Source organism: Ruditapes philippinarum, unplaced genomic scaffold, assembly GCF_026571515.1.
Source record: "Ruditapes philippinarum isolate M1 unplaced genomic scaffold, ASM2657151v2 ctg9838_1_1_1_1, whole genome shotgun sequence".
In the NCBI taxonomy this organism is placed as follows: domain Eukaryota; kingdom Metazoa; phylum Mollusca; class Bivalvia; order Venerida; family Veneridae; genus Ruditapes; species Ruditapes philippinarum.
Genome location: NW_026856234.1, coordinates 13,661 through 34,525, shown reverse-complemented (window position 1 = coordinate 34,525; position 20,865 = coordinate 13,661). Strand labels below are relative to the sequence as shown.

At 28.6% G+C, this 20,865-nt stretch overlaps 1 protein-coding gene and 1 long non-coding RNA gene across 2 annotated transcripts; both read right to left on the bottom strand.

Annotated features, from left to right (window-relative positions):
- Positions 1 to 8,037: 8,037 nt before the first annotated feature.
- LOC132745895 (uncharacterized) lies at positions 8,038 to 9,174 on the bottom strand. Its single transcript, XR_009627916.1, has 3 exons — positions 8,823 to 9,174; positions 8,535 to 8,606; positions 8,038 to 8,103 (listed from the first exon to the last, which is right to left on the bottom strand). It is a non-coding gene; the product is annotated as an uncharacterized LOC132745895 (long non-coding RNA).
- Positions 9,175 to 9,186: 12 nt separating this feature from the next.
- Positions 9,187 to 14,949, bottom strand: LOC132745896 (uncharacterized). Its single transcript, XM_060734902.1, has 8 exons — positions 14,453 to 14,949; positions 14,083 to 14,184; positions 13,543 to 13,697; positions 11,304 to 11,408; positions 11,000 to 11,059; positions 10,583 to 10,763; positions 10,258 to 10,329; positions 9,187 to 9,348 (listed from the first exon to the last, which is right to left on the bottom strand). Exons 1-8 carry the CDS (start codon positions 14,840 to 14,842, stop codon positions 9,187 to 9,189), a joined length of 1,227 nt encoding a protein of 408 aa, XP_060590885.1. The 5' UTR covers positions 14,843 to 14,949.
- Between the last annotated feature and the right edge of the window lie 5,916 nt (positions 14,950 to 20,865).

The following is a 20,865-nucleotide window of genomic DNA, read 5'->3' as shown; positions in this document are numbered from 1 at the left end:
GACTGGAGTTTATCTAAATACTCTGAAGTCTGAATTCCTTACCAACTTAAGTCCTCCAATTAGACATAGTAGAAGTCTATATAGCAGTTGTCACTAAACCATCCCTAAAAACATTCAAATTTTAACATTTTAGTCCTGCCATTTATCATCATTTACACATAATCTTCATTTTTGTCCAGCAATTTATCATCATTTTTAATCTTCATTTTTCTCTGAAGGGGTGTAGTTTGTTGAAGTTACAAGTTATCAATTGTTGTGAGACATTGAAATAAAGATTAAATAGATAGTCTTTACTTCTAAAAACATGATATTTACTGAATATTTCTGTTTAAACTTACATGTCGGTTAAGGCTGTTATGCTGATACTTCGGATTGCGAAAACATATTCGTTTTCCATATATAAGATAAAATGATATCTCGAGGGAATTACAATGTGTTTGTCTGAATGCTGTATTGATTCTGTAGTAAGAACGCACGTATTCTGGAAAGATTTCTAAAAAAATGGACATCAATGTTATTGTAATATTAAGAAGTAATACAATTTAAAGATCATATGACGATATGAAAGCTTGCTTTTTAGACATATAACAGAATATTCCAAAGTGGCACAAGGCATTCGGTTGTTAATCATTACTTAAATAACAATTGTCACACTAGCTAAAATACGAATAATGATTTTAGCGTAGAACTTGGATAAAGAGATTGTGCTACTCATAAAAAATAATGAGGTAAAATTTTTCAAAAACGAATTTGCCGTGACATATTAATTTGATATGTTAAATTGAGAAATAAGTTGCACATAAATGATAGATAGTGATTTAATTTAATTAGCTTTTATTATATTTAACTTGACATTATTATTAAAACACTTGCCAGGTAGGACCATGCACAGGCAAATGGCTTTGTCTGCGTATACATTTTTAGACTTTTAAAAACAAATTCTTTCTATTACAAAAGTTTCAGGCATTTTATGAACTGAAAACAATCAATTCAAATGCCTTCTTACAAGGAATATTATTATATTACTGATGAACCTTATTTTATCTATGTCTTCTTTGTATAGTTTCCTTATTTAACTAAAGATGTTTCATAAGTTTTATTATTTATAAACAAATACACTTACTTTTAAAAGGCAAGCTGTGAAAGATTAAAAATGCGTTCCAGAATAAAAAAGGAAATTCCAGATGTCCTTTTTCCGGGGGTCTACCTATACGCACTTTTTCTGCAACAAATTTACATGCAGAGAGTGATACAAGAGTGTTGCTTCACTTAGGGGAATAATTCCCCTATCTTTAAACCTCAGACAAAAGGCTTTGTACCTTTTCTAAGGTTAATGTTCGAAAGTGTTGTTCTGGCTTATTTGTAATTAATTATAGACGGACAATATTTTTTTTTTTTAAAAATATGAAATAGGAGAGTTTAAAAATAACGCAAATAATTTTTGATACACGTTGTCATACTTTTGTTATATATTATAGAATATATAGAAGAGAGAAAAAAACATTCAATATTAATTTACATACAATAAATAATACAATAATGGGCTATATAAAACTTATGAGATTTATCTGTAAAATATGTTTATCAAATAAGCGTTCAAGTTTGATGATTTAAGTAAAATAGAAAACTAATAAACAATCGATAAGCATGTTTGTCGTGAATTACACGATTTTGTTTTTACTCCTAATCATGAGAATTATGTCTGTTTGTATTTGGTGGGAAAATATTATATTTCTTTTTACTCCAAAACTTATGAATTGTGTATTTTGGTATTGGCGGGAATTTATTTCACTTATGAATTACTCCATATCATGATTTTAACATAATATTATTATTTCAATGATACTCATGACTCTTTAAATTGGCGGGAAGAAACACTATATAAGTGAATTACAATCTTTATTGTGGAAGTGTAAAAATGTAGAAGTAGAAGTGTAAAAATGTAGAAGCGAAGTGTAGAAGTGTTAAAAAAGGTTGTTAAAAGGTGATTAAAAAGTATAGTTGGATGTAAAAGTGAAAATAAAATCTGAATTTAAAAGTGAATTTTGTTTTCAATGTAGTAAAAGTTAAAAGGAAATTAAAAGGAAAAGGTTTAGAAATTCTGCTACAATGTTGAACTTAATTCTTATATTTTGCTATAATAACAGGATTTATTTTGATCATTTTCAAATTATTATATCTTACCCGTGTCTAAAACAATTGGTGCAATATTTATATTCATACCACTAGATAAAATTAATCACGTAATTATAGAAAAACTCTCCTTTTCATTTACTCTTAAATATCCGTAATATTAATTCTGAAATATTGATAAATTTTGAATACATATAATTCCGTTATTTATTTTCTACGTTTTTTAACTTTAAGAATTTATTTTTCACTGCAGTGAAACATATTTCCGTATTCCCACTAGTGTCGTGCCGGACAAATATAAATTTTAAATATTGATAAATATTGATTACATAAAAATGCTTAATTTGTTTGTTTTTTTTTCTTTAAGAATTTATTTTTCACTGCAGGGAAACATATTTTCGTATTTCCGTATTTTCACTGGTGTTTTGCCGGACAAATATTGATTTTGTAATATTGACAAATATTGATTAAATAAAATTGCGTAATTTGTTTCCGTTTTTTTTATTTTATTTTTTTTTAAGTTTAAGAATTAATTTGTTTCCACTACAGTGAAACATATTTCCGCATTTTCACTGGTGTATTGCCGGACTAAATTCTTCTAAAGTCAGCCAAATAAAAAAATAAATGGGAAGTCTTTCCAATTTAAATGGCGAACAAATGTCGAAAAATGTATATAATAAACCGAAAATTCAAGAGATTTTTACTATAAATACAGGATTCGTTTTTTATTTCTATTCAGTCAATAGTGCTGAAAAATCCAAAATGAGAAGAATTAAGCTCTTTATATAGTGTTCAATTTATAGTTTCTTGTATAATTGGTTTGATGGAGAAACGCGAACGAAGATTTATATATATCTTTAAAAATGAAGATAGCTCAAAGGATGATGTTGTAGATTGTCTCATACGGTGATATTTGATATTTTCATAGAGGAACACCCTTCTAACTTTTAATCGGGTTAGTTTGATCTTTACTTTTAACCGTTATTTATTAAGATTTTAAAATGAGTTTTCAATGATATGTATATGGCCAATACTTTGTCAACGACGATGAAAATAACAAAGGTAAATTAAGCAGAATTTTTTTTTTTTTAATTTTTATATTTTTTATTGTTATTTGGACAAATAATATTAGGACAAAAAGAATTTCCGTGCATATCATGATGTACTTAACTACATATGTGTTAATATTATAATAAATGTATTTAAACACAGATCATGTGTACATATTTTGTCAAAACGATACATAAAACATTTTTTCAACGTTTTGGAGGGCAAAACAATTAATTTGTTTGTCCCACTGAGTTCATAAAAAGTAACGTGGCATAAGTAACGTTGGTATATTTTTTTTGAAAATGATTGAAATAAGAACACAATAAACCAACTACAGATCTGCAGTTTGTTAGAGAAGAGTTAAAATGTGTATATGTATAAAACATGTTATATATAATGTTCAATAGGGATTAATAAAACAGTGAAGGAGCGAAACAAGTTTAACTAGTCTGTTTTATTATTGTTAAGATAAACACAATTAAAACATTTCCATATTTTCTTTACTTTATCGAATTTATGTTAAATATTATGCATTGATATAAAATAAACCGAACTGAAAAGCCTTTCTTTATGTTCAGTTTTCAAACTCAAAGCATTATTCTATGAAATAATAAATGCACTTCAAATGAGCATTTCAATGTTTCCTATCCTACTGCATCTCTATAGCTTAACAGATAAAAAACAGGGTTTTCAAAATTACCCTTTTAATTCTGTTAATTGTTGTCAAAACAAATTCTAGAAGGCAATGCAAATAAGATATTGTTCCGGACAAAGCAATAAATTGTATTGTTTCAATCATAAATCGTTTAGGTTATGCAGACTCTCCAGTTTTGAAGATTATTCATTGTAAATGAGGATACAGTTTGCATGGGATGTCTGCTTATGTTCTAATCATCTTGTAAGATTATGGTTTTCCTTCTCATTTTTTTCTTGAATTCAGTTTCATTTGCAATGATCTCATTCAAAATTAGAACTGAACTTTACACTTGACAATTAGTGCTATTGAATTGAATCAAGATGGTAATTGTTCAAGAATATAATAAAAGTTAAAATGTAATCTTTCTAATGATGTTTGAGACATTGTAAATTAAACCTTGTATTAAGACAATGCGTTTAATTTATTAATGTATGTTTGTATGTCTAATAGCTGGTCAGTCATTTTCAACGACATATTTTCGACAGAAATATGCGTGCCATCAGATACGCATGAAAACCGACATATGATAAACTTTTCTTCAAACTGCTGAACATCTTTATGATTTACAATAAAGGATGCTGCGGTCGGATGTTGTATAAATACACCATCTTTAATTTGCCCTACTGGCTTATGGCAATAAGCTATATTATCTTCATCTGTTAGCATGACATAGTATACTTTCCCTCTGTTATACTCTACGAGGGCTATTGTGCATCTTTCCTGAAAAAGAAATGATTTTTGCTTTGGAAACAAATACAATAATGCATACTCAAAATTGAATAATTATCTATTATATAGAGTTTTATATGTACATCAAAAGAAAAACGTCATAAAAAGTAATATCATCAGAGCTGATGTTATTGATGAGAAGTATAACAAAACGTTATATTTTTGAAATCAGAAATACGATTTATATAAAATTATGTTTTCTGTTTTACGCAGATTTCTGCATATTATAGTCATATGTCGAAACACTTTAATGGCTTTCTTGTAGTAACCAGTAACAACTCTGCAAGTGTCCGACTATTAACACCACACGATTCAAAAACATAAAAAATATAACAACTCTGATTACTATATTGAGTTTCTGGGTAAATATGGACATCTTGAGTTGACACAATTTTATAATTTAAGTCTTTGAGCTCAAAACGATGTCTTCACGGCATCTTACTACACAGTTTCATTGATTTATCTCATTATAAACTCCAGTTATTGAGTGGAAAGCAAATTATCTTCTTAGTAAAAGCAATAATAGCCTTTACCCTAGATTACTAAAGAACAATCCGATTTAGGACTTCAAATTTTAAGCACCAGGTTTCAATGAATATAGATCATTCCTTACGCTTGTACTGGACAGGATACCTTTTTTTTGTTAAATAAAACGACATTGACCCGAAGGTTTCACGTTATTTTACCAATTCCCATTGAAATTTGTCATTGTAAGCTCTAGTAATTGACTGTAAACCGATTTTCTAATTTAAGTAACAGTGAGCTTGATTTTGATCCTCAGGGGATCAGTGCCTTACCCGATCGAGGCTCTCTATTAAGAGAAGGCAATTTGAACGTTTTTTATTGACTTAAAACCATCTTCTTGGACGGACAAAAAAGGACTTTGGACAAAATAGTAGAATACACAGAACGGATAAGGTGTTTCCGTCTTACATAGACCTAAACAACTTAATATGTAAACAGGAAGATATACAAGGCTTGGGGTCTTTCAAATATATCGAGTATAAAAGTCCAACTTAATTAAGTAAACATTATGCTATAAAAATAAACAGCACATTATTTTTGTACTTATGATGGTTGTAGATACTGTTGACATTAAGGTAGTACACCCCTAATGGGCACTATAAGGAATTGTAAATTTGACAACATAGGACAGTTATATGCCTTAAATGTCACCTGTATGCAAAATTTAAACAAAATTTACCGTGTGGTTTATGAGTTATGGACATTTTTATGAACTAAAACTTTGCCATTAGAAGGGATTTTTTCAGAAATGAGGAAACTCTAAATAATCTATAATATCATCATTATGAAAAATGTTTTCCTTTTGCTCATTGTTAAGAAATAAACAATGACATATAGGTAACAAATTAAACAAGCAAAATGATTGTTTTTAAACGAAATGTTTTAAATATGTATAAAAATGTAACCCTACCCCACCCACTTTTAACACTAATTTGACCATTTCCCTATGTAAAAAGCCTTATTTAAAATATCCCTAAAATTTTCAAAAATGAGGGGCTATTTTCAAAGTTTGCCTAAATTTTCTTTAATGTATATTGCTTGGTCTTGCAAAATATAAAATACTTTTACCGTTTAGTTTTTATTTTATTAAACTTTGAAAATATCTGGTATCATATTTGCTATTAAATTTGGCATTATTTAATAAATAAATACCTACAATAATTATATAATTAAAATGAAACACTTTTTTCTTCTATAGGGGGTCTGAGAGGTTAATAAAAAATGTTAAAAAGAAAAAAAAGAAAGAAAAAAAATTGCCCCTTCTGGGGTTTGAACCCACGCCCCCTCAGTTTCAATACACTTTACAGTGATTTTAGCCTATTTGGATACTCTTCAAAGTGGAGACAGTGCATTAGGGGTGTACTACCTTAAATCGAATTTGTTTAAAGTTATACATTAGTGGTCATTTTAAATTCATTATTAACGTTAGAAACATTTCCAAATCAAAATTGTTTTGAAACAGACTTTATTTTCCTTGAATGTCAAATATATTAGTTTATTATACATTATCAAAGATAACCATATCTGTTTGTGTATACACCTAAACTATGTGGTAGAACTTCTTTCATTCCGTATTGCGTTCAAAGATATTAATTTAAGAGTTGTTCAGATTGCACAATTTGAAAATACAGTAGCTTAAGCTCACAGTACTGTAGGAACCTCTTTATGTCAAATTAAGTCAAAATCGAGCGAACGGTTTTTTTTTGGAAGATGTTTTTCATGATTATGCATAACGAAGTAAATCTAACGGTTCGGAGCACATATTACACAGGTTATCTAAAAAATAGAGGAATGTTGAAGTACTTATGTATGTCTTAATCATTCACACTAAGAAGAATAAGTCAATGCAAATAATAATCTGAAACCAAAAAAGGACAATTTTGCTCAAGTACCCAATTTTATCTGATTAAGATTACTTACTTTATCGGCCCTTCCTAACAATATTCCTTTTTTCTCCTCAGAGTTATGTTTTGGATTTGCATCAATCTGAATAATAAAAAAAAATACTTAAATTTTCACCATCATTTTGTTATTGTTTAAACACATGTGATTTGAACAGATAATTGAATAAAGAGAATAAAACTGCAAGATAAGTAATTGTTATGCTAATAACATTTTTTCAACAATTTAATCAATTACTACTTACAAACTAGAGTGCAAAGTGATATCTACATATTTAGAAACAAAAACAGTTGAAGCTTGCAGAACATTTAAAAAACGTATTAAAAGTCCTTTCACATTAAGTCAAACTGTAGGGGACGGTATTTTGAACATGTTTTTTACCTGTGTTACACGACACAAATATTGCGATGGCAAAAGCTCATCTCTGAGCACTTTTACTCACGTCATCTATGAAACATAGTAGAATGTTGTTGTACCGTTTGAGGTCGTTATAACCCAATGAAAAAGTATTCAATGCAAATATACTTCTTAAACTAATTTGAAAAATGAAGGTAAATTTTGCAATTCCTCTGATTCTCTGATTTTTTTACTTACTTGTTCATCCTTTTCTAACAATATTTCCTTTCTCTCCTTGGAGTTATGATTGTGGTTAGCATCACGCTTTAAATAAAAAGAAATGTTTTTAAAAATAATTTTGCTAAATGCCTTAACATTATATTGGAACGGATGTATTGATTAAGAGTTTTAACTTGCAAGAAAATTTAAACAATCTATCGTGCATTTGATCATGAGATGCTTTAAAATATGTATAACGAAGCACATCTTTGTAATATCAAAAGCTGACCTTTTAGCACTTTTACTATGGAACATTTAAAGTGTTGTATTGTTATAAAATCATTATCATCTAATCTATGAATAATTAATAAATGCAATGCTTTATTTAGAATTATAACAACTGGTACTTTTCTTGAATATATTTTCTATTCTATTTTTAAACCTACTTTATCTTCTCCTTCTGACATTTTTTCCTGTTTCTCCTCGTAATTTTGTTGATTGGCGGCATCAAGCTGAAAATGTTTTGATTTTTTTCAAACACATGTTGTTTCTTTCGTTTAAACAGATAGACATGATTAAATAATGCATAAAGAAACAAATACACTATTTACTTATTTATTTCAGAAAATGTACACGTATGGCACATTAAGTACAAAGTTTCATCTTAATTAAAGAATATTAATTTCAAATAGACAACATTCTAGAAACAAAGCACGGTAATGTTAATAATTACTGACAATCAGACTTTTTAAAGACGTCTTCTATGGAACTACGGAGCTTTAATCTTTACTTTGCCAAGAATAAAAATCTTAAATAAATGCAGAGAATTTTTTTTAACTTTATGTCACATTTGCAACAAAATGAGTGAAACAGCATATTTCGCAGTTCTGTATGAAACCCGTTAATGTAAAATAAACGTTTAAGTCTTTGAGAATTTAATTACCTTTTCAATCCTGATTTCCATTGATTTTACAATTGGTACTGTCTTACGTTGTTTTGGCTTCTTGCCATTCTCCTTTAAATAAAAAAGCATACCTTGTCGATATGTTGCAATGAAAATAAGGAAATTAATTCGATAGTTCATGTGCTAAGAAAGTAAAAAGATCGAAATGTCGTTTTTAAATGCATTTGTCATTTGTGAATTTGTAAATGAGTTTATCATTAACTGACTAATGATAGTAACACATTTGCTGTTATGTCAAATAGATGAAGAGTAAGTGGTAAATCATACCTTTTCGCTGGTCATGTCTGTTTTTCGTTTTGAAATCAGTATATTGTCATTCTGAAAATATAATAATTTTTATAAACGTACACCGGAGGTTGAAAATCACAGAGCAACATTCAGAAGATCAATGGCGAGTAAATTATGCCATTGTGGAAGACATGAATGAACTTAAATCTTTTAGTTCTTAGAGTATTTGTATCATAGTAATGTGTTAGGTTCCCATGCCATATAAGGAAATCATATAGCTACAATAATCCGATATTTGAAAGTATTACGATTGTATATTATTCTACAACTATTTAGAAAAAAGCAAGTCACATTTTACAAGTATTTTTCAAAAATCGTAACTACATTATGTTTTGAAATATTTTTAGAAATGCCTTGGAATATAGTTATAACATAGATAACATAGAAACAAACTTACGTTGGTATTTTTAAGAAATTGAGCCCTTGCTCTAGCTGCAGTTTCCTCTGCTGCTTTACATCTTATCTTTTCTCTTTCTAACTCTTTTTGAAGAAGATCTGTCTTCATCTTAAGGAATATATAGTTAATTAGAGTTACTTTTATTCCAACTACACTTTAATCAATTGATTACCCCCTGTTACATGTACATGATACATTAATTGGTACTAATATATATATATATATATATAACAGATAATGTACAATATCAAATGACAAAGGCTTACTTTTAAGGTAATGGAAATGCAAAGGGAAAAATTAAGATATTGATAAAATATTTAGTTTGCGTATTGAATGTCAGTTTTCAGTCAGAAAACTGCAGACATAAATCTATAGAACCAAAAAACTAACACCATTACATGCTTTTAATTCTATCATTCAATCAATATCAATTTAATACAGCTGATACTTGAATATGCTTTAAGACATATCTAAAGCCTCCATTTTCATAAACTTGCAACTGTAGGTTTAAGTAAAATAAGGCACCTTAACATATTTGAGCCGCGTCACGACAAAACCGACATATTGCGTTTGCGACCAACATGAATCCAGACCAGCCTGCGCATCCGCGCAGCAGTCTGATCAGGATCCATGCTGTTTGCTATTATTGTCTCTACTTGTAAAAGGGTTGGTTAGCGAACAGCATGGATCCTGATCAGACTGCGTGGATGCGCAGACTGGTCTGGATCCATGCTGGTCGCAAACGCACTATGTTGGTTTTGTCGTGACGCGGCTCATTTGATGATTACTAACCAATCATCAGATCGTCTAAACGAAAATAGATTTATTGGAATTTAAATAATTTGATAAATGCTTTAAGATAACTATTGTTTAGATATAACCGTCTGCTTGAACACAGTCAAGGGTGAAATTAAAAATTTCGAGGTGTTACAATGAGCACCCTTTAGCAGTGTTAAAGCATACACGTCATACACGTTTGTTGTAATTTACAGTAATGAATATCTACTTTCCACTTACTGTCAATTGTCGAATTTGCAGCTTATATTTTTCAAGTTCTAGATTTTGCTTTATCATATATTCTTTGTTTGTCTGAAAAATAGAAACAAAACTCATGTGTTTATTGTTGACATGAGCGACAATGTAAGCATTTGTATAACCTATGTAATATATTTATAGTAGAAACTTTATAAACGTTATCCTTTTATATAACTGTTCCATTATTAACACATGTGTGTCATTCGAATCTACTTTTAAATTAGTTGATTAACTAGCATAATTTCGGTGTTTTACGCACATAATTACTTGTGCCTTGAAAACACCATACACATATTTGAATAGTCACCTTCTGTTGAAGTTTGTCTCTATCCTCGAGCTCCAAAATTTTTTTATCCTTCTCTTTTATAAGTGTCTCCTTCGCTTCAATCGTAACAAAAGCCATTTTCCGAAGTTCCTTTTCCCTTTTCAAACTGTCTGTTATGTATTTCATATCCTCTTCTAATTGTTCGTGGTTATCCATCTTGGTCCTGTTTTATATTCAATTATATATTTATAACATATAGGATAATGTACGATAAAGAGATCACTCAAATAGGAGGATTTTTGTGTGAGCAACTAAGAATTGTGAGATGTATAAGTTTGGTAAAGAAAAATAAAGTGATTTTTATAATTAAACAAAGTAAATATATGTTATTTCGATATATAGATTATAAGTCCCGTTAGAAATCATATTTATCATTTATTTAAAGCATTTCGCAATTACCGGTGTGAGGTTTGTTCTTGCTGGATATCCACAAAATTATATGCTTCTTCCTCAGTGTATCTGAATTTGCAAAGATGACATTTATTAGTTTATACCCGAATCGTCAGAATCAAGATGGTAACCTAATTTTTTAGATATCATTTAATGAATATTTGAGCAGGATTAACATGAAACTTAAACTATATCTGATTTCGAATGTGTCAGATGAAGGTATATTTATCCAAAAACACTTTTATGAAGATAAAAATCATTTATTTGAGAATTTCGTTGTGTCTGGTCTCAACAATTCAGTTTTAAGTAATACCTTTGATCGTTTGCTGAAAGTGAATCTTCCGTGCTTAACTCCATCTCATTATCTTTGGCAATATCCTCCGTCTCCGCCAAATCTATTTGTTTCTGGTCTACAATTCTGAAAAGGCATGCAAGTCATATAATCACCGAAGGAAATACATGAAAATAGAAAAAGTAATATATTATCATTTGTGGCTTATTCTGTCGGTGAAGATCATATCTTCGCGCAGCTGATAAAGAGCATTTGTGAAAAAAATGTTTCAATCAAAAAGCCGTACACAATGTTTTAGTTTTAACAGCCTTTTTCATTAAAAGCACACAATTTTACAATACATTTTTTCATTTACTTATATTTAGTAATTAAATGTGTGACCGGTTCGTGAATGTAAATATCATATTATCTATGTACTTTTAGCATAATTGTTTGATTATTTTTAAGAGGGCTATATTTTATATTCGTATGGCAGTGCGAGTTTAAAACATTTATATGTCAGTCTCACGCTCAAATCATTTACAGATGAAGAAGGAATTTCGTTACTTGACTGATAGAGCGGTAATAAACATAGTAAGCATAAATGGCGAGTAGGCTGGGCTTATCTGACACATGTATGATAAATTTAAACATAATATCTAAATAATGTATAAACAATACAATGTATATCGGATTTGAGAACAACAGTTCACATCAATGAATAATTTTTTGGTTTTACTATAGTAAAAATGTCTATAAATATGAATAAATTCATGATTTGATTTTAATTTCTACAGTTTTATATGTTAATTTATAAATATCTATTGATTTCTAGAACGTTTTATCTGTAATTCAATGTTCCTTTTTTGTATTATGGTCGAGGTAGAACATGTGGTAATTTTACATTTTGTATAAAGGGTCTTGTAAAAGAACTTGTTTTAAATCTCTCATCTTTATTTATCTATTTTCTGGACTGATATCTGAAGCTAATAAACTATTTAATTATATTAAAAGTTATGGGATGAAATTTGATACTGGCCTTTACTTGTAAGTTGCAATATCTGGATTTGTCTATATATATATATATAAATATATAGAGTAAATTTTTCAGCAAAGTCTATTTAGTATTCATAAGTGTTTATATTTAAATGATTAATTTAAACATATTTTATTCCGTTCAATTTTACAAGATATACGATACAAATATATACAAAAATATATTTTTGAAAGAAATAGGGTTATCAGTTATTACATCAGTTATTCGACAAATACTGACCGAGTAAAAGCAACAACAAAAACATCAATCAGACATTGTCAAACAGGATAACCGTAACTGTTTTTCTTGCTTTCCTCTCACTCTGTCAGAGATAGCACATATTTACAGACTCAATGACTTAATAGTTTTTTTTAGTGGCAGTTAAAAGTTCTTGACCTGCAAGACTCTTATTTGATTTTTATCGCATTATCGACGAAAATGGAGGAGTTTAGAAATGATTATAGTGATTAAATATTAGGTAAGAGAAAGAAACAATATCAGAAATTTGTTATAGCATAATTTTGCATTTTTCATAGTGAATATTGTATATATGTGTTCGCAAAAACAAAGAATCGAGCAATAGAATTGTTGCTATGAATTTGTACCCACATTTATTTAGAAAATGATAAAACGTATTAATCTTTATCTAAAGTTGTTAAATGCAAACAATATTATTGTAAAGCAAACTATATCTAGCAATATTAATGTTTTATAATTCTTGAAAATTTGCAACTTAAGCAAGGTATATCATAAAACTTTCTTGTCATATTATATTTAAAAAGGTAGCAAACACAGTCATGTTTGAAAGAACAAAAGAAATCTTCCGTTATATAAGTATTTAAAAATCTCTTCAACTACATAATATAATAGTCTGCTGATATTAAACATCCCTATATAGCATTCGGCAATCATATGTGTACATTTTGACAGTTTTGCTTCGGAAATAGGCAGTTCCTTTTCCGCCAACGTTATATAATTATTGAATTACTTCATCTAAGTTATTTCTAGCATTACATGATGATAAAGGACAATATCGCAACTCAGGGAACTTGCTATCGTATAAATCATAATTATAAATTGTATAAATTGCATACATTGCTTTACTTCGGATAAATTAATTAATTTGTGGCGATATGGAAATGAAAAATTACATGCTAATTATATATTTGTTTTATCACCTGGTAAATGTTGATTGATAAAATATGAATATCAATGATCATTTGCAATCTATTTCATTATACATACCTCTTGATCTTCATCCTAAACTCATGAGGTGTGATTTCACCGGATCCTAATTCTAAAAGAAGATTCCTCTTAACACTGTCACTGGGAAGTCTTATGAACATCCTAAACATGTATTGTGTTACATTGTCGACTTTTTTGAGACCTTTTATTGTTTTCTAAAATAAAAAGAAAGTTTACATAGAATAATTCATTTGATCAACAAACAATAAAGTCACTCTCCTGCTACAAAAATAAATCTTGTTTTAAGAAAGATAAAAATCTATTCATGTTTGATATGTTTTATCAAAAATAATGTAACATTATTTACGAAATATGTTGATATATATATATGTTTTTTATCATGTTCAAACATTAAATTAGCAGCATTAAGTTAAATCAGTAAGAAAATATATTATATTTGGTCAAAGATAAAAAAAAATGATGTGTACAGAATTCGATGTTTCTTAATTAGTGGACTGATTAATCTAGAACAGATGCATGTCAAAAAGATAATATGCGCTAACTTTGTAACACATGAAACAAATAGAAGCCATTTGTTACCTTCCTAAAAGCATCAAAAACATTTATTAGCGCATTCCATTCATCTTTTTGTAGCGATGCTAAATGCATATGGATCTTGTAAGAATTCCTTAATTCCACTTTCTGAAACAATATGTGCGCATTAGTTTTAGTATTATGATTTCTGATGTGCATTGGTTAATGTATACAGATGTCTGTTAAACTTTAACTTGGGCTTTTTGTGGCTTTAAGCATCTGTTACAAAATGAATACTAATAATAGTTTACTTACGACTGGCTCACGTTAAATATGATGCACTATTATTTGAGAATTAAAAAATAGCAAAATGTATCGAATTATAAATTTAACAGTATATTGAATAACGATAACAGGGGATATTAAATCTACTTACATTTCTTTGAGTTATTCCACATAAGTCAGATCTCCATATAATTGAGATCTGACGTTTAGTTTTCTCGGAATTCTCTTTTCTTTTTGATTCAAGAACATTTCTAAATAGAAGAACATCGTCTTCAAAATTCATCAGCTTCGCATTTTCATTGGTTCGGTTATGTTCTAAACCGATAGTTAATGCTTGTGCATCAGAAAGGTTTTCATACAGCACCATGGTCACACATTGTTGCAAATTCAACTCTTGGAGCGCTACTCTTGAGTGGTTCCCACCTAGAACCTCTACAGTTGAACTTCCAGGAAATGCAAAATCATCCAATGTTGGCGGTTTGTTCACAACCATGCCAACCATACAGTTGAATTCCGCCCTGTACGATGTTTTAAAAGCCATTTTTAACCGATCGATATGTGAGTGGTCTAAGTCTCTGACTCTGCGATGTACGTGTGGATTGATAAGGTTAGATATATGAACCTGAATATGTGTCCCTGAAAACAATATAAACACAAATAAATACAAACTATACTTATTCATTTGTTGAAATAAAGAATTATTTTAAAACATAACATTTGATGAACTTTTAATTTTGCAATATATATAAATAAAAACAAAACGCAAACATTGCTTACCGATTTTGAGCTTGTTGATAATGTCCCAATCTGTACTTCTAAATTGTTCATTCGTCGAAGCTATTCTCTGCATTGTTGTAATTTTTAATTTTTTTTTTTTTTGAAAAAAAGGTTATGTGTATTTGATTTGGTTACCCTCGGCGCTTTGCAGGCGAGCAAAATAACGCAACTTTTTAACCCAATACTTAATGTTCTGACCATTTGATTTTATTGGTTCCTGAAATTACAAGAAACTTCACGTGATTGGTCAATGTACATCAAGGCGTCAATTATCAATTCTCAAGGCGGGGTTTTATCTTTAGATGAATTGAATTGTAAGAAATTCATTTTCTAAAACACATCCGATAAATTAATTTTCATACCGTGTCATAGTTATCAAGAATTATGGATCAGTTTAATCCTCTTTCAAACGATGATAAATTAAAATTGTGCAAGCCAATAGGTCTCACGCCATTAAACTCAAAAAATGATGTTGACTGCATAAAGTCATGCCCATTAGGAATTTCATTTAACACACATAAAATTCAAGGGGATGGTAATTGTTTGTTTCGGGCAATTTCTTACTCAGTATGTGGATCTGAAGATTATCATGGATACTTTCGTAGTCTTATAGTTTCATATATTTCAAGCACTAAAAACGGCAAAAAAATTGTTGCTCATGAGCAGGACATTTACAGGAGAACAAGTAAAATGGACGAAAACGGTGTGTGGGGTACAGACATTGAAATTCTTGGTGCATCAAGTTTATTCGGAATGAACATTTTCGTTTTCACTAAATACGGATTAAAGGAAGATTGGCTTGCATTCAGACCAATTGATGGAAAACTGAAAGTGCAAGGTGCAATTTATCTGCATCACAAGGATGGTAACCATTATGACGTTGCGATATCTACTTTAACGAATCAACATGGAAGTCACAGTGAAAATGCTGAGCAGGTATGTCTTTAATAGATTTATATTATAATTTAAGCACATCAATGGTCGGATAAATTGTATTGGACAAATATATTACTCTTTATATGAATAATACTTCCTTAAAAAGAAGAGGAAATCTTCTTTAGAGATATAAATATAGATATATAAATAGGATAATCAAGATGGGATTTATTTTCATTAATTGATATGTTTGCCGAAAATTCACTTGATGCGTTTTTTAAATTAAGGTAAATTTTCTTATTATTTATTAGTTATAAATTCAAAACTTAAAGTCTGGCAAGATACTGGGGAAAATGAGGAAAATATGTTTACTTCAGTTAACAATATTTCACATATATACATTATTACACAAATGCCTCCCATATATCCCATCTTTTATATAGAATTATATCAAATAGTAACAACAGATCTAGTTTTATGGAGCAGCAGGCAAATATTTTTATGTTTTACTCTATTCTTACTTTATACAAAATGTAAAGATTTCTGATGATTTATCTGAGAAGTCATCTGGAAATTCAGTTTATTTCCTGATTGTAAATCATTAATAAAGAATGACTATCCATCTTGCAAGTTTACATTTATTACATTTACATTTTGTTATACTTTTTTTGAAACAACGTTATAGCCTGAATAAAACAAATTTAATAAGATTTAATAAATGTGAGATCAGTTTATAGTCTAAAACTTTTTTTCTAAAATCTTAAAAAGCTCATGCATAAATGCATTATTTGCGGATTTTTTTTTATTTGTAATAAAATCAGAATTATATGATTAGTAATTTTAAAACGTTTGTGTAATTTTGTTTCTTGCGTAAATGTTTTTTGTTTACGTATTTTTAATGTGTGTAAATATGGCAAAGAGTTGGATAAAACAACATAATTTTCCACTAGTGTAACGCACTTGTAAAAATATTATTGTTCGTTTATTCTTCAGTGTGATATTTAACATGTTTACTGAAAGCAAACAAATAAACATCCTTAAGTTTCTGCATTTTCTAACGCTGTCTTTTTTAAATTGTCTTTCTTTGAAATATTTGTAGGACACAGAATGTGATAGTCTATCTGTTGATGATCAGTATGAGTTCTCCCTGGGAGTAAGTTATCTAACATCACGTCAAATTATAAAAAGTAATTTTTGTAAATGTTCATGTTTTGTTTCTGTTAAAATGTGAATGAGTCAAATGACAACAAGAATGAATAAAAAACTCAATATTTTTTTTAACCTAATCAAAAAAGTATATACTTAAAGTCGTATCAAAATTTGACTTTCAGTAATTTGAAATTATGAGATATTTTCCTTTGGTAAAAGCAAATAGTTGTTATTTCTGTTGTATTAAACGTCTTAGCATGAGTAAACAAATAATAAATATAGTGTTTTTTTTTTGTTTTTTTTTTCAATCTAGGAATCGAATTTACCTAGTTCCACTTCGACAACACTTAAAGCTTCATTTGGGATATCAAGCAATCTACTAGAAGTAAGTAGTATTTTTATAATTTTAATTTTCAATTTGCAAAGCACGATAACTATTAAGCAAATTCATCTATGAGATGGAAACATTTTTTTTTTAATTTATAAAATGTATTTTAAATTAAAACAACCATTGAAAACCTATGAACGATTTATATATAATAACATCACGTAACATACCATGTCATTATATTACATCACAAAACATCATATAAGTTAAATATACAAAAACGTTTATGATTTTCAAAGAAATATGTGAATATTATTAAAAATGTGTCTTGCAAATCAACATTTAATCATAATGTCAGGACATAAAATAATAAAATTAAGTACTAAAAGGTTATGTTATTATTATGTATCAGCTATTTTAACAGCCATATCCTACTATTCATTGCATTATTTTTCGCTTACTTTAAGAAATATTTTATCACATTTTCGTACGATTTTAAAAACCTGTTTACTTTTACATCTCATTGCTGTGACATAAGAAATGAGATTCATAAATTGCATTTATAAAAGATCGGATACTTCTATAGCTGATTTATCAAAATTGAATCAATAATATGTTTGTTGTCGATTATGTTCATTTTTATAACTTTTATGTTTATACCATTTTATCTTTTTTTAAAGGACGGGGTGCATTTTTGTGAATATGCTTTAGAATTGGGAATATTTTAATTTTCTAGGAGATTTATTAGCTACAGAAATTGTTCTTTTTTCATTTATTCTTCAGATGGATATTAAGCATATTAACTCACACATCCTACAGTTTATGCATTTACTAAAGCTCTCGTTTTAAAATTGTTTATCTTTGAAATATTTGTAGGACACAGCATATGATAGTGTATCTGTTGATGATCAGTATGATTTCTCCCTTGGAGTAAGTTATCTATCGTCTTGTCAAATTATTAAACAAATAATTATTAAAAAATTTCATGTTTTGTTTAAGTTTAAACTTTTAATATTAAGTCAAATGACCCACATGAATTAATAAAAAATACATCAATATTTCATTATCCTAATCTTAAAAATTCTACTGATTAAAATGTCGGGTCAAAAATTGACCTTCAGTAATTTGAAATAATGAGATGTTTTTCTTTAGAAAAAGCAGATATACTTTTGTTGGATCTTTAAAGAAATAATAACACTAGTTAGCGAAAGTGTTACACGTATTACATGTTTTTTTTTTCTTTTCCAATTCAGGAATTTAGTTCACCTATCTCCACTTCTACACCACTTAAAATTTCGAAGAATAAATCAGGCAATGAATCAGAGGTTAGTAAAACAATCGTTTAAGTTTAGCACTAATATGTTATGGATCATTTTGACAAGCATGGAATCTATTTATTTAAATTTGTAAGGTTTAAACAAACAATATCTTTAAATATTAACAATAGGTTTCAGTTTTACATCTTTTGTTTTATATTTATTTATTCATTTATTTATTTCATTTACCAAGTAATTATGTCCGTCTTGAAAAACTCTTATTAAACAGTTTCATCTTTCCTGCGTTATTTCCAGAAGGACCTTATGTCAGTGTCAAATGTACGACTATTAAGTCCAATTTACGAGCATTCTTATAGCGTGTAATGTTCAGTGCTGGTTCTTTTTTGTGTGTCGATTTCAGACAAAATGTAAGATTGGTTCATTAATAAGCAATTGCTACCAGTTTAGTCTAAAGTTCAACTGTGTTATGGTCGTGACACGGCATTGTAAGGTTCTGTTAAGCTTATGGCAAATCTGCCAAAAGAAATACAAGCTCGTTAATCATGATCTGTTATAGAACAGAACTGAAGGAGATGGTAATTATTCCTATAACAAAAATTGCCTCATTGCAGTGGTCAAAACTCAGACAAAGAAATTCATTATTTTTATTTTCGTGTACATGAAGTAATGATTGAGTCATAGCTTTAAATTTTTGGAAAATTAACAAGTTCCTGCCAGAATAAAAAAGATGTTTCGCCATCTTTTATCTCAACATTTTCTTTTCGGCATTCCTTGTTAGAGTTTGTGATCTGTTATCGTTTATATAAATTGTCATAACAGCTGATTGTAAAACTTATTAATTTGTTTCTTCCTAATTAATGTGTTTATTAAAAAAAGTATACACCACTCTAACATTTTAGTACCATAATTACTCTACATTATTAGAATATACAGTCTCTTTGAAATATAACATAAAATGTTTTGACATTATACAATGCAGATATGTTAGAATGTGGTAGCAATATGAATATATATTGTCATTAAAAATGTAAGTCTTTTAAGAAAACACCAATTTTACTCGACCTGTAATAGGGAACACAGTTTCCCATATATTGTTTATTCATTCTTTTTTTCAAATATGACATATAGAGTAAAACATTCATATATTTCAATAAATTTCCGTGATTGAAATATTTTACCCAAGGATGAGCAAAGTATATATTTAAACGTTGCATTATTATTTACAATTCTTCATCTACGTAACAATTATTGTTTATTTCAATGATTGATATTCCACTGTAGAAAACGCGTGTAATTAGGCGTATATTAGACGCATGCATCATTTTGATTTAAAACATTAGATGGATAAAGCAACAAGTTTGTAACGCCATATTGCCTTATTAATTGACTGAAAATTTATCATAAATTTTTACGCTACTATTATTATAGGTACTACCCCAAATGGACCATCTAAACGTATCCAACGTCAGTGTTTTTAACACAAGTTTCGAGGAGGCATTTACTATTTTCAAACCAACCAATTCAACAAGAACAAGACGCCCTGTCTTACAAACAAAGGCTGTCAAAACCGCTTCAGAGGTGTTACTATCAAAATGTCATATGAAATGTTTAAGACATGTTAAGACAAAAGATGTTGAACGAATGAGAGAAAAATTTTGGGGTAAACCATATGAAAACAGAATAGAATGGTTTCTCGATAAGTTATATGAAGGTTGCCAAGGTAAATGACAATTTTTAATTTCCTTAAAAGATATTCTTTTGTGATATTCATATGTAAAATTCATTGAGAAAAATTAATAAAACAATTTCTTTGATTGTTATAAGGTACAATCAGTAACATAAAAGATACACTTTCATACACAAGATAAACGAGAGTTCAGATATTAAATATCTAATGGAATAGTCTCATGTGTGTAGTAAACGAAATTATGATTTTTTTTTTCAAATAATATTGATATCGTGTTACTTTATTTTTAAAATCAAATCAAATTTATTGTTATACCTTTTCGAGATATATCTATTAAAAATCTTAGAAATTCTTTTCCAGATATACAAAAGAAGGCTTCATTAATAATCGAAGGTGGAAATGTGGTGTGTGGTTCCTGTTTTAGGAAACTATATAGGATAAACAAAAACTTTTTCTATAAGTTTATCAAC